The 14,156-nt window shown below is 37.3% G+C and overlaps 1 protein-coding gene and 1 non-coding gene across 2 annotated transcripts; both read left to right on the plus strand.

The window, feature by feature from the left end:
• Nucleotides 1-6,111: 6,111 nt before the first annotated feature.
• On the plus strand, nucleotides 6,112-6,217 carry LOC142165019 (U6 spliceosomal RNA). Its single transcript, XR_012696062.1, has one exon. It is a non-coding gene; the product is annotated as a U6 spliceosomal RNA (small nuclear RNA).
• A 1,327-nt stretch (nucleotides 6,218-7,544) lies between these two features.
• LOC107822394 (large ribosomal subunit protein uL5z) lies at nucleotides 7,545-10,093 on the plus strand. Its single transcript, XM_016648931.2, has 5 exons — nucleotides 7,545-7,648; nucleotides 8,126-8,233; nucleotides 8,339-8,381; nucleotides 9,332-9,527; nucleotides 9,702-10,093. The coding sequence occupies exons 1-5, from the start codon at nucleotides 7,646-7,648 to the stop codon at nucleotides 9,895-9,897; spliced, it is 546 nt and encodes a 181-aa protein (XP_016504417.1). The 5' UTR covers nucleotides 7,545-7,645; the 3' UTR covers nucleotides 9,898-10,093.
• Nucleotides 10,094-14,156: the final 4,063 nt, after the last annotated feature.

The raw sequence follows: 14,156 nt of genomic DNA on the forward strand, positions 1-14,156 counted from the left end.
AATATTTGTGTCAAAGATGGGAGACAATAAATAAGAAGAATCTACATCAAGTGTCAACAATACGTCATCATTAGCATCTTCGCTTATGACAAGAATTGTGTCAAATGCGAAATTTGCGGTAGAAATTTTTGACGGATCAGGACATTTTGGGATGTGGCAAGGCGAGATTCTAGATGTCCTTTTTCAATAAGGACTAGATCTTGCCATTAAAGAAAAAAGACCAGATGTTATTGGAGAAGAAGATTGGAGAATTATCAACCGTGTTGCTTGTGGTACCATTCGATACTACCTTGCTAGAGAACAGAAATATCCATACACAAAGGAAACTTCTGCAAGTAAATTATGGAAAGCACTCGAGGATAAATTTTTGAAGAAAAACAGTCAAAATAAATTGTACATGAAGAAGAGACTGTTTCGCTTCACCTATGTTCCTGGTACCACAATAAACGAACATATCACCAGTTTCAATAAGTTGGTCACAGATTTGCAAAATATGGATGCAACTTTTGATGATGGTGACTTGGCCTTGATGTTATTGGGGTCACTTCCTGATGAGTACGAGCACCTTGAAACTACTCTACTCCATGGGAATGATGAAATTTCTCTCAGAAAAGTTTGTTCGGCTTTGTTGGCTATGAACAAAGAAAGGGAGAAAAACAAAAGGGCGGAGAAGAAGAAGCACTGGTTGTGAGGGGTCATCCTCAAAATCAAATGAGGACAAAGAAGGGAAGATCCAAGTCAAGATCTAAACCCAGCAAAGATGAATGTGCCTTTTGTCGAGAAAAGGGGCACTTGAAGAAAGACTGTCCGAAGTTGAAGAATAAGGCCAAACATAACAATGGAAAAGCCATTATGGATTCAAATGTAACTGATTCTGATGATTCAAACTTCTCATTAGTTACAACAGAGTCATCAACATCATCAGACGTATGGTTGATGAACTCGACTTGTAGCTATCATATGTGTCCCAACAGGGACTGGTTCGTGGAATTTCAAGAAGGAGAATATGGAGTCATCCACACAACGGATAACAACCCTCTTACCTCATATGGCATTGGTTCAATACTATTAAGGAACCATGATGGAATGATCAGAACATTAACAAATGTTCGATATGTACCGGATTTGAAGAAGAATCTCATCTCTGTGGGAGCCCTAGAATCAAAAAGGTTCAAAATCATTGCGGAAAATGGAGTGATGAGAGTATGCTCCGGTGCACTAGTGGTAATGAAGGCCAATCGGAAGAACAATAACATGTACCGTTATCGCGGTAGTACAGTTATTGGGATAGTGATAGTAACATCCAGTGACGAAAAAGAGGCAGAAGCAACTAGGCTATGGCACATGCACTTGGGACATGCTGGAGGAAAATCCTTGAAAACTTTATTAGATCAAGGATTGTTAAAGGGAGTAAAGGCTTGCAACTTGGAGTTTTGCGAGCATTGTGTCAAAGGGAAACAGACAAGGGTTAAATTTGGTACAACGATCCATAATACTAAAGGTATTTTGGATTATGTACACTCTAATGTTTGGGGTCCTTCCAAAACACCTTTATTGGGTGGGAATCACTATTTTGTAACCTTTGTTGATGATTTTTCCCGAAGAGTGTGGATGTATACAATGAAAAACAAAAATGAAGTGTTAGGAATTTTTCTCAAATGGAAGACGATGGTGGAGAATCAAACATGCAGGAGGATCAAGTGTATTCGCACAGACAATGGAGGTGAATAAAAAAATGATCATTTCAATAAGGTCTGTGAAAATGATGGCATCGTCCGACACTTCACTGTTAGACATACACCACAATACAATGGAGTGGCAGAACGTATGAACCGAACCTTGCTGGAGAAGGTACATTGTATGTTGTCCAATACTGGCTTGGGCAAAGAATTTTGGGCTGAGGTAATTACATATGCATGTCACCTCATTAATCGTCTAGCATCTGCTACTATTGATGGCAAGACATCATTTGAAAAATGGTATGTAAAGCCTGCTGTAGATTATGACTCTTTGCACGTGTTTGGCTCAACTGCATATTATCATGTGACAAAGTCAAAATTGGATCCAAGGGCAAAGAAGGCTATTTTTATGGGAATTACTTCTGGAGTCAAATGATATCGCTTATGGTTTCCTATGACAAAGAAAATAATATTCAGCAGGGATGTTACCTTTGATGAATCTGCTATGGTAAATAAGGTAACAGAAGATACCAAACAAAATGAAGATGCTTCTAAGCAGGTGGAGTTTGAGGGAAAATTTATTTTTCCTACACAAGAAGCAGAGGAGGAAACAAATGAAGATTATCCTCTGGAAGGAGAGCCAGTAGAGGAGATTTAAACTCAGAAACCTCAACAAAAACTTGAATCAATAGCAACCAACAGGCCAAAAAGGACAATAACGAAACATGTTCGTCTCATAGAGACGGTTGCTTGTGCAACCTTAATTGAGCTGATGATGTTCCTACCACTTATAAAGACGCAGTCCAAAGTTCAGAAGAATATAAGTTTAGGATTTCCATGAATGATGAAATACAGTCCCTTCATCAGAATCATACATGGAGATTGACCAATCTCCCGAAGGGAAAGAAAACAATTGGGTGCAAATGAGTATTGCAAAGAAGGAAGGATTTCCTAACAAAGTAGATGTTCGCTACAAAGCAAGATTGGTGGCCAAAGGATATGCTCAAAAGGAGGGAATTGATTACAATGAAGTATTTTCTCCAGTTGTAAAACATTCCTCTATTAGAATTATGTTGGCTTTGGTAGCATAGTTAGATTTGGAACTAGTTCAGATGGATGTAAAAACTGCATTTTTACATGGAATCTTGGAGGAGGAAATCTACATGACTCACCCAGAAGGATTCAAAGTTGTTGGAAAAGAAAATATGGTGTGCAAACTTGAAAAATCGTTGTACGGATTGAAAGTATCTTCTAGACAATGCTACAAGCGATTTGACGAGTTTATGTTGCTGCAATGGTACAAGAGAAGCAAATATGATCATTGTATATATTTGCGCAAGCTTAAAGATGGTTCCTTTGTATATCTTCTCCTATATGTTGATGATATGTTGATATTTTCCAAGAATTTGGAAGAAATTGATAAGTTGAAAATTCAACTGAAGAAGGAGTTTGAGATAAAGGATTTGGGTGAGACAAAGAAAATTCTTGGCATGGAGATAATAAGATATAGACGTTCAAAGAAACTCTGTTTATCTCAGAAAGAATATTTAAAAAGAGTACTACAACGTTTTGGCATAGATGAAAAGACTAAGCCAGTTAGTACTCCACTTGCTCCCCATTTTAAGCTAAGTAATACTATGTCGCCAAAGGATGAAGCTGAACGAGAGTATATGTCAAAGGTACCATACGCAAATGTTGTTGGTAGCTTGATGTATGCAATGGTCTGTACGAGACCTGACATTTCACAAGCTGCGGAGTTATTAGCAGATCTATGCATAATCCAGGAAAGGAGCATTGGCAAGTTGTGAAGTGGATTCTACGGTATATTCATAATACTGTAGATGTTGGGTTGGTTTTTGAGCAGGAAGGCAATCAGTCTGTAGTTGGATATTGTGACTCAGATTTTGCAGGTGATCTGGACAAACGAAGATCAGCTACCAGTTAGTTGGAAGTCTACTTTGCAGTCAACAGTTGCTTTGTCTACAACAGAGGCAGAGTACATGGCTATTACAGAGGCTGTGAAGGAGGCAATTTGGCTTCAAGGGTTGCTAAAGGAGTTTGGTGTTGAATAAAAAAATATCACAATTTTTTGTGATAGTCAAAGTGCTATTCAATTAGCGAAGAACCAAGTTTATCATGCAAGGACGAAGCACATTGATGTTCGGTATCATTTCGTACGAGAAATCATAGAAGAAGGTGGAGTCACGATGAAGAAAATTCATACTACAGAGAATCCTGCTGATATGCTGACAAAAGTGGTAACTGCGGTCAAGTTTCAACATTGTTTGGATTTGATCAACATTGTTGAACACTGAAGATTGAAGATGAAGACACAACTAAAATTTTGTTATTGAGAGAAAATTGAAGATGTGAAATTTTGCCAAGGTGGAGATTTGTTGAATGACAGAAATCCCACATCGGTGAAGTACCAATTTTGGTTGGTACTTCACCTTATAAAAGGAGGCCTAATGTTTAAGATTTAAATACACCTCTCATTTGCCTTTTTATTTTCTTAAGGCATTTGTATCTTCTCTCTTTAGTATTATTTCACTTGTATTTTTGGAGTGGAATAAAATATTGGTTGTGTCCGAGGAGTAGGCAAAATTGGCTAAACCTCGTAAATTCTGGTGTTTATTTTATTATTGCTTTATTGTCTTATTTATTATTTGGTGGCTGTCATAATTTTTGGTATAGTAGTTGTGACTTATTCACACTATATACATTTGGCTTCCGCAACAGTCTCCTTTCCTTTTTTGTACAAGATAGAATAGTCATAGCCCATCAATTTGGCTAACTATTTTTGTTGACTAGGAGTTGAGATTCTATGCTCTAACATGTATTTAAGATTCTGATGGTCTGTCTTAATCACAAAATGCCTGCCAATCAAATAAAGTCTCCATTTATCAATGGTAGCTACAATGGCCATCATCTCCTTTTCGTAGACAGAAAGCTGTTGATGTTTCAAACTTAGAACCTTGCTCATGTATGCTTTAGGATGCTCAGCTTGTGTCAAGGCAACGCCAATCCCAACTCCACATGCATCTGGCTTAATAATAACCTCCAAGGAGAAGTTTGGTAAAGCCAACACTGGTGTTGTGCTCATAGCATGTTTCAGTTATTTGAATGATTTTACTGCCTCTTCATACCACCCAAATTTATCCTTTTTAACAGCTATGTCAAGGGTCTTGCAATGATCCCATAGCCCTTAACAAACCTCCTGTAATACCCCGTTAAACACAAGAACCCTCTAAGCTCTTTAAGAGTCTTGGGAGCAGGCCAGTCTAACATTGTCTTCACCTTGTTAGGATCTGTTGTAACTCCTGATTGGATGATGATATGTCCAAAGTAGTCGACCTCAATTTTCCCAAAGGATCATTTGCTGAGTTCAACAAACAATCTATGTTGCTATAATACATCAAAGTATCTGAGGAATCTACCCTTAGCCCTTTTCGCAACCATCTCTGTTGCTGACAACCTTCTAGATCCTTGAACTGTAGGTTTGTTGCCTACCTTCTTAGGACCATTATGCTTAACCATTCTACTGCTTCTACCATTTTGTCCCATACTTGAATCTTTAGAGAATATACCCCATAAATTACTAGGATTTGGGAGTACAAATCTTGAACTCCTCACCAAGGCTTGAGTTTGTCCCTGCTGTAGTTTCAGAGATTGCTCAACTAGTCCAGCTTGACTATAAGCTTTCACAAGTGTTCTTGGACTCAGCATACGTACTTGCACCTCTACCTCAGGCTTCAAATTGGCCAAGAAAATGCTAATGGAATGTTCTTCTGTCAACTCCACCTGATTCAATAGCTCATTAAACTTATCAAGGTATTCTTGAACACTTCCCGTCTGTTTAAAGGCAACTAGTTCTGCCATGGGATCTGCATGTTCCACATCTCTAAATCTAAGATGAACAACTCTTACATAATCATCCCAATCTGGAAATCTTCCCATTCTAGCTTTCATATACATTTTGTGCCATTGTAAGGTTTTCCCTTCCATTTTAATGCACGCCGTTTGAACCTTATTATCCTCAGAAATCTTCTTGTAATCAACGAATTGCTCTGCTTTGTACAACCATCCATTAATGTCTCCCCCTTTGAACCTAGGGAAATCGAATCTCTAGTAACGCCCATTAGGGGGAAGATTGTTACCTGGAGCGTGAAACCCCTCATTTTCTGCCATCGCGGAAGCTCTGTTAATCTCACTTAGTGGGGGTTTGAGAGGATAGTGTGTAGACCTTATCCCTACCCTGGGGTAGAGAGGCTGTTTTCAAATAGAAACCCAGCATCCTTCCCTCCAAGAACTTCCCCGTTGTTCTTAGGAGACTCGAACTCACAAACTTTGGAAGTGGAGGTTGCTTACCATCAGAGCAACAATTGCTATGTAACATGCACTCAATAAAGTATCCATTCAACTAGTATAAAAGATAGTCCCTTCGGCTATATCTGAAAAGATTGAAAAATTATAGAGAAGATTAACATGACTTTTGCGCAAGTATGACACATACAAATCAATGAATAAACTAAAATTTTCATGAAAAGAAAAAGAAAAAAAAACTTGAATTCAAAACATGCATTTCCACGACGTCCTCGTTATGCAAAATGCATTGATGACTTAAAGGGTGTTTGGCTAAGTTTATAAGCTGGTTAAACTGACTTATAAGCACTTTTTGATTTATCCACGTGTTTGGTAAACATCCAAAGTGCTTATAAACTAAAATCAATCATAAGCCATAAGTTGGTCACCCCTCAACTTATGACTTTTCAGTTTATAAACACTTTTAGTTTGACCAAGGTTTTTACTGGTTTAACCATAATAATATTTTCTAATTCACAAAATACTTTTCCAAAATCAAATTTCCCAGCTTTCTCTTCATTCCATATTCGTTGTTCATCCTTTTCTTTATAAAGAAACTTTTTAATTTATAATCTTTTGTAAAGTTTTAATGATATATTAGTCTTTTTTACAAAAGAATAGCTTATTAACACTTTTTTATCGAACACATCAACTGCTTGTTATCAATTTCAGTATTTTTATCCAAACACGTAAATGCTTAATTAAAGAATCAATTTCAGTACTTAAAAATGCTTTTCAGTACTTCAAGCTTATCTACAATCAGCTTATCCAAATGGTTCTTAAACTATTATTTTTCTTTTCGAATTTATGTAGCATACTTTTCTTTTAGTCTATCCCCCCTCAAAAAAATCACTTTTATCCTTTGTGAAACTATTTAATTCTAGCACATCCCATTTATTCATTTAATTACATGAGCTGTTGGACCGTCATCACACTAATGCTTGCATTAGATTAGATTGTCTATATCATACACCTTGGAGTGTGACCGTTCCCCGGATCCTGTGTGAACGCAAGATGCCTTGTGCACCGAGCTATTTTTTTGAGGGGTCTTGGACCCTCACCACTACTCATTTATATGAAAAGACATGAAGCTTTCATCACGACTCATAAGGATAATTTTGGTATAATGCATATATTTAGCTTACATGTTAAAAGTATTTTTTTTATTTTTTACATTCTATGTTCTGTTAAACATAATCACATAAAATGAGAAGGAACGAGTATTAACATTTGTCGGAAAACCAACATTTCAGTAGTAACTTTTGTCATAAATCCAAATAGCCGCTCATCTAAAATCTTAAACTAAAAATAGCTGTCAGATGTAAAATATATATATAATTAATGTATAATCTATGTATACCGGTTAGAAAAAATAAAACATAAATCTGGCCAGCTATTTTTGTAATATATAGCAAGATGAGCCCAAATTCAAAAAGATCCTCGGCCCAAGCCCAAATTTAACGGGCTAAATAGAACCAAACCAAAAAAATAAGCCCAAATCTGAATTTCGCTATCTGCTTTAAATCCTCGCCAAAACCCTTCTTCTCCGCCGCTTTGCTTCTCTTCATCTCTTTCTGCAGCAAAGCTCCTCAGACCGAATCGAAATGGTACGTTTCCATCTATTTTCTCAATATTTTTTTTTTCACAAAATAGAGTAGTGGATTATAATGCTTGTAATTTTCATATTAAACCACAACTTTTTTATCTTTGTTCATAATGATTTTTACAAGTTATTAATCTGTCGTTAATCAATGAGTTGTTCGATATAAGTTGTAGAATTAAAAGTGGATCTACTAATTTTTTGTGTTTAAGAAGTAAGAAGCAATTTTCTGCAAATTTAAATGACTAAAATGCACCGTCCCTAGGGCTTTGGTCTAGTAGTAAGAGCGCAGCTTGTGATGTGTGAGTTAAACAAAATGCCCGGTATTTAAGTGGAGAAGCGTAGAGCAGTGGGCCCGTTGTCCCGAGGGGATTTCTCGGTTATTAAGAAAAGGATTAATATGCACCCATTAATTTGTGTTTTTGAAGAATCGAATTTTTGAAAATCTAAGTTACTTATGTGAATACGTTGATTCGATGAGCAGGCTTCAGAGAAGAAGTTGAGCAACCCAATGAGGGAAATCAAGGTTCAGAAGCTAGTCCTTAACATCTCCGTTGGTGAAAGCGGAGATAGGCTCACCAGAGCAGCCAAGGTCATTCATTTTCCTTCCTGATAGCGTTTAATACTGTGTTTAGAACTTGATTTCATTGTTGTATTGTGAAACTGAAATCGGCATTGTCTTTTTCCTTACTGATAGGTCTTGGAGCAACTCAGCGGCCAATCCCCTGTTTTCTCTAAGGGTTAGTTTCTTGAACCTCAATTTATTCCACTTTTTTTTCTTCTCTATTTTCAGATATTTAGCTACCTTTGTCTCAAATGCATAGTCAGTTGTTCTTATCTAGTTCCGTGTCTGTCAAATGTATGAGTTAACCTTTGATATGCTCAGTTGATGAATTAATTGATTAACACTGACATGGCAATTTTGTTGAAATGTGCAATTAATTTCTAATCAGTACTGTTTAAATGTGGAATCTCTTAATTTCCATGCATTATATTGTATTGGAATGAAGTGGGACCTGATTTGAGCTGAAATAAATAGGATTCATTTAGTCAACCCTAACTGATGTAGAATTGAAGTGTAGCTGATTGATATATTAAATGTTAGGCCACAAGGAGTAACCCGTTTTTTATGCTATCCTATATGCATCCTGAAATCAGGCTCATTTATACATGTAACCCACCCCAACTAGTTTGAGATTGGGTTGTAGTAGTAGTTGGTGGTGGTGGTGGTGACCACGGCAGCAGCAGTGTTTGAATCCCTTAAGTGAGAACACCAACCGATAAGAAATGGTTGTGTACTTCTTTAGTTTTGTTTTTGTTGAGCTAGATATGCAAGAATTCGTTGAGATTGGGTTGTAGTAGTAGTAGTAGTAGTTGGTGGTGGTGGTGACCACGGCAGCAGCAGTGCTTGAATCCCTTAAGTGAGAACCAACCGATAAGAAGTGGTTGTATACTTCTTTAGTTTTGTTTTTGTTGAGCTAGATATGCAAGAATTCGTTTAACTCCGAATATGCAATGATAAAGAAATTGATATCTGCTTGTTCACACATTACAATTGGTGTTTATACATTGAAACATTTGTATTGAGGTAAATAAATTATTTATTGACTTTAAGTGATCTAGTATCATCCCTCATTCTTTGTTGACGATGTTTAGTTCCCTCTGATGGTTGTATTGCTCTCTTTGACAGCTAGGTATACTGTGCGGTCCTTCGGAATTAGGCGTAATGAGAAGATTGCTTGCTATGTTACTGTCAGAGGAGACAAAGCTATGCAGCTCCTTGAGAGTGGATTGAAAGTCAAGGAATACGAGTTGTTGAGAAGAAACTTCAGTGAGACTGGCTGCTTTGGTTTTGGCATTCAGGAGCACATTGATCTTGGAATCAAGTAAGCAGATGTTATCTAGCTATATCATGCTATTTCGATTATTTTCACATTCAACATACTTAGTTTTCAATTTTATAATCTGGAGGTGACTATCAGCATAGGATTGTTACCCATCTACTGCCCTGTATTTATGTCTGTAAAATGGTTGTGCCTTAACTAATTTCTGTTATATAGGTATGACCCTTCAACCGGTATCTATGGTATGGATTTCTATGTCGTGCTTGAGCGCCCAGGATACCGTGTTGCTCGTCGTAGGAGGTGCAAGGCCCGAGTTGGAATTCAGCACAGGGTCACAAAGGATGACGCAATGAAGTGGTTCCAAGTCAAATATGAAGGTGTTATCCTTAACAAATCCTCAAACATTCAGTAAGTTGATATCCACTGTTGGATCAGTTTGTCCCCCAGCAAGTTTATGTTTTCTATGCATTTTGTAGACCAACATTTAATACTTCTAGAGTTCAAAGGTTTTGAAGAGTTGCTGTTATTTGGCATATCAGGATATTTTATTTTGTTTACATTTTTGCTATCAGATGGTTTTAATTTTATTATCCTTCTTGATTGGTTGAGTTTCAAATGTTGCAAGCAAAGCAGAATTATTCTCACGACTATGGCTCTGATTTGTAAGAACGATGTCTTTATTGGACTGCGTTACCTAATATGATCTTTTACACGAGGAGATTAGTGTCTATTGGAAACAACCTCTCTACCTGCATTAAGTAGGGGTAAGGTCTGCGTACAGACTACCTTCCCCAGATTCCATCCCGGGTTCTCCTTTTTAGACAAGGAGATTAGTAAAAAATGATATTAGAGATCTGTGAAAAAATAACACCTGAGATTTTTGTAGGGTCATTTTCATCTATTCAAATTGTAAGTTGGCACGAGTGATCATTTCTATTTGTGTTTTGAAAAAGGTAACTATATTAATGTTATTATGAGCAGAGCTTTAATTGTCCATTTTATGTATTATGTTGCCATTTACCCCCGTCTTTCTTCTCTACCCCTCCTTTTTGCCAAAGAGTTTCTTATCTCATTTCTTCCCATCTCTACTTTTTTGCCAAAATTAGGTTACCTCACAAAAGGCTGTACATATTTAATTAATTTTTTTAAAAATATATTGTTTGAGCGAAAGTTGCGTTCGGCTGAACCCGTATATATCTTTTTTTTGATGTATAAAAACGAGGAAAATCCTCGACTCTTTCTTCTCTTTTGGTGGTGGTGTACAACATAAATTTTTGAGGTATAATCAATAAGGAAAACTAACCAATAATATTTTGACATCCTTACTCTCCATCGACACAAGCAAAGGTTTCTCTGACTGATCAGTCAAATTATTATTATTATTAAAAATAAAAGAGGCTTAAATAGTTTTTTTAAGGTCAATCACTAATGACATAACCTCAATTCTTATCTTCTTTCATTAATTAGTCCTCAATTAGTCCAGCCACTATAGTTTATTTTTCCACTTCTGACGAAAATCCTTTGCTAGAATCGCGCAGTTTTAAGTTCATATTTATCAAGCTGGAATTAGTTGTCCAATAATTTTGGTTGTTAATAAAGAATTCAACAAGAAAAATAATTTGAGCTTGGTTCGAGGAGTTAAAACTTTTTCTATTTTAAAGTGAATAGTTACCTTATATTTTTTTTATTTTTTTTTACTTTAATTTATCACTCTTGTGGTAGAGTACCTCTATGGTAAATTGGTGTAATGGGGAAAAAACTTACACTAAATGCATGTTAAGTGTTTGCATATAAATTTTTATTACTTAAACATGATTAATGAGTATATAATCTCACTTATTAAACCACTTAACTATTACAAGTTAATTTGTTTTGGTGTAAGTATCTTGTCTAAGTAAGTTTTATCGTACTTCTACTATCAAGTATCAACCAATAGATTAAAAATTCAAGTTACGTGGAGTGTTGGTTTCCTTTTTCTGTAAATGACTGGGACAATCATACTGTAAATTTTTTTGTTCCTAATGTTTATATCAAATCGACAAAATGCAAGATATTTATTTTCTATAGACACATTTATTAATCAAGATGAACTCAAGGGCGGCCAAAGGTAAAGCACTAAAGCGGTGTCTTTAGGCTCTAGAATTTTGAGGGCCCTAATTTTTGGTTTTAAATTCTTATTTGGTGTCCGATATTTAATTTGTGTCACGACCCGGATTTCTCACCCTCGGGAGTCGTGATGACGCCTACTAATGTGAGCTAGGCAAGCCAATCCTTTAACCACTTACTTCATTATCCAATTATTTCTTTTTAACAAATATAAGGCGATAACGTAATAACAGCGGAAAAATCCAAATTTAAGCGGAAGACAATAATAACATATATGAAATCTGAATCTATTACAAATACTTAAGCCTGAACCACCCAAAACTTAGTGTCATAGTGTCATAGATTTGCTACATTTCAAAGTCTGAAGAAATAACAGTACACTATTTCTGAATAAAGGGAAAAATGAAACAGGAAATAGGGATAGAGGGAGACACCAGGGCCTGCGGACGCCTGCAGGTCTATCTTGGATCTCCGCGTGGACTGAAGGTAGCCTCCAACTACTATCCAAAAGCTGCTCCGGGATCTACACATAGTGCAGAGTGTAACATCAGCACAACTGACCCCATGTGCTGGTAAGTGTCTAGCCTAACCTCGGCGAAGTAGTGACGAGGCTAGGACCAGACTACCAAATAAACCTGTGCAGTTCAAATATATACAGCGGAAAATAAATACAGATATAAACAAGTAAAGTTGGGAGGGGGAAACATGCTTCGGGGAATAACAGGTAAAAACATGATATCAAGAGAATTATAAAGAAATCAAAATCCAATCACTAACAAGAATAAGGAAAACAAAGGCAGATTTCACTTTCTTTTCACATCTTGTTGCAGGCGTGCAACCCGATCCCATTTCCTGTATCTTGTGGCAGGCGTGCCACCCACTCCTATTCTACTTATCTTGTGGTAGGCGTACCACCCGCTCATATTTCACTATGTCTCGTGGTAGGCATACCTCCCGCTTCCATTTTATCATATCTTATGGTAGGCGTACCACCCGTTCCCATTTCATCGTATCTTGTGGTAGGCGTACCACCCGCTCCCATTTTATTATATCTTGTGGTAGACGTACCACCCGCTCCCATTTCATTATATCTTGTGGTAGGCGTATTACCCCCTCCCAGTTACAAGCCAACAATAATCATGAGGAGTCCGAAAAGGGAACAATAATATCAAACAAACATCCCGGCAAGGGAACAATAATATTTCAACAATATCCCGACAAGGGAACAATAATATCCCAACAATATCCCAGCACAACAACAACAACAACAACGACCCAGTATAATCCTACAAGTGGGGTCTGGGGAGGGTAATATATACGCAGACCTTACCCATACCCCGAAAGGTAGAGAGGCTGTTTCCAGGAGACCCTCGACTCAAAAAAAGAAGAAGCAACATGAGCCGATATATTAGTACCATAAAAATGCATAATAAATAACAGCAATATAAGAGATATGAAACAATAATATCTCAACAATATTCCGGCAAGGGAACAATAATATCTCAACAATATCACGACAAGGGATCAATAATATCAAAATAACATGAGAGGCACAATAAACCACAACGGAGTCATAGCCATCTATAACACAAGACTCACGGGCATGCTTGACACCAACGTATAGATGCTCGTCACCATGCCTATACGTCGTACTCCACAATTAACACGTAGCAAATAGACAAAACTCCTAATATCTCAAGCTAAGGTTAGACCAAACACTTACCTCGAACTTCCACGGCCAACTCAAGCCTCAAACACCGCCTTTCCTTTCGAATTCGGCTCCAACTCAATTATATCTAGACATAATAGACTTCATAACATCAATATATGCTAAACAATCCAATTCCAATGCTTAATTATAGCTTTCTAATCATTCTTCCCAAAAAGTCAAAAATTGACCCCGGGCTCGCTTGGTCAAACACACGAGGTTCGAACCAAAACCCGATCATCCGTTCACCCACGAGCTCGAATATATAATTAGTTCCAAAATTTGACCCCAAAAAGAGGTCTAAATTACAAATATATAAAAAGCCATAACTCTACCCAAATCACTAATTTTGGACCCTTAAGAACATGACTTAAGCCTAGAAATCTAAAGAGTGTTAATGGAAATTGAAGAAAATGAGTCTAAGATTACATACCTATGAATTGGTGGTGAAATCCCCTTCCAAAAATCGCCCAATTTGGAGTTGAAGAGAAGAAGTTATGAAATTTTGTCTAAATCCCGTTTTTGGTTCTGTTTTAAAATCACTGGATAGGCCTTCATTGCGTTCGCAATAAGCCTATCACGTTCGCGATGAAGCCAGCTTAAGTGACCTTCGCATTCGCGATAAACAGCTCACGTTCGTGGAGCTTCAGCTCCCAGAGCCTTCGCGTTCGCGTCCAGGTGGTCGCGTTCGCGTAGGTTATAGTACCCCTCCCCCTGCCCAGGCTATAAGCCTTCGCGTTCGCGATACCAGGTCCGCGTTCGCTAAGGGAAGACCCCCAAATGCTTCGCGTTCACGACTTGGGTCTCGCATTTGCATGGAAGGAATTTTCCTTCAGCATGAATAGCTCATCGCGTTC

The sequence above is a fragment of the Nicotiana tabacum genome, chromosome 1, assembly GCF_000715075.1.
Source record: "Nicotiana tabacum cultivar K326 chromosome 1, ASM71507v2, whole genome shotgun sequence".
Lineage (NCBI taxonomy): Eukaryota > Viridiplantae > Streptophyta > Magnoliopsida > Solanales > Solanaceae > Nicotiana > Nicotiana tabacum.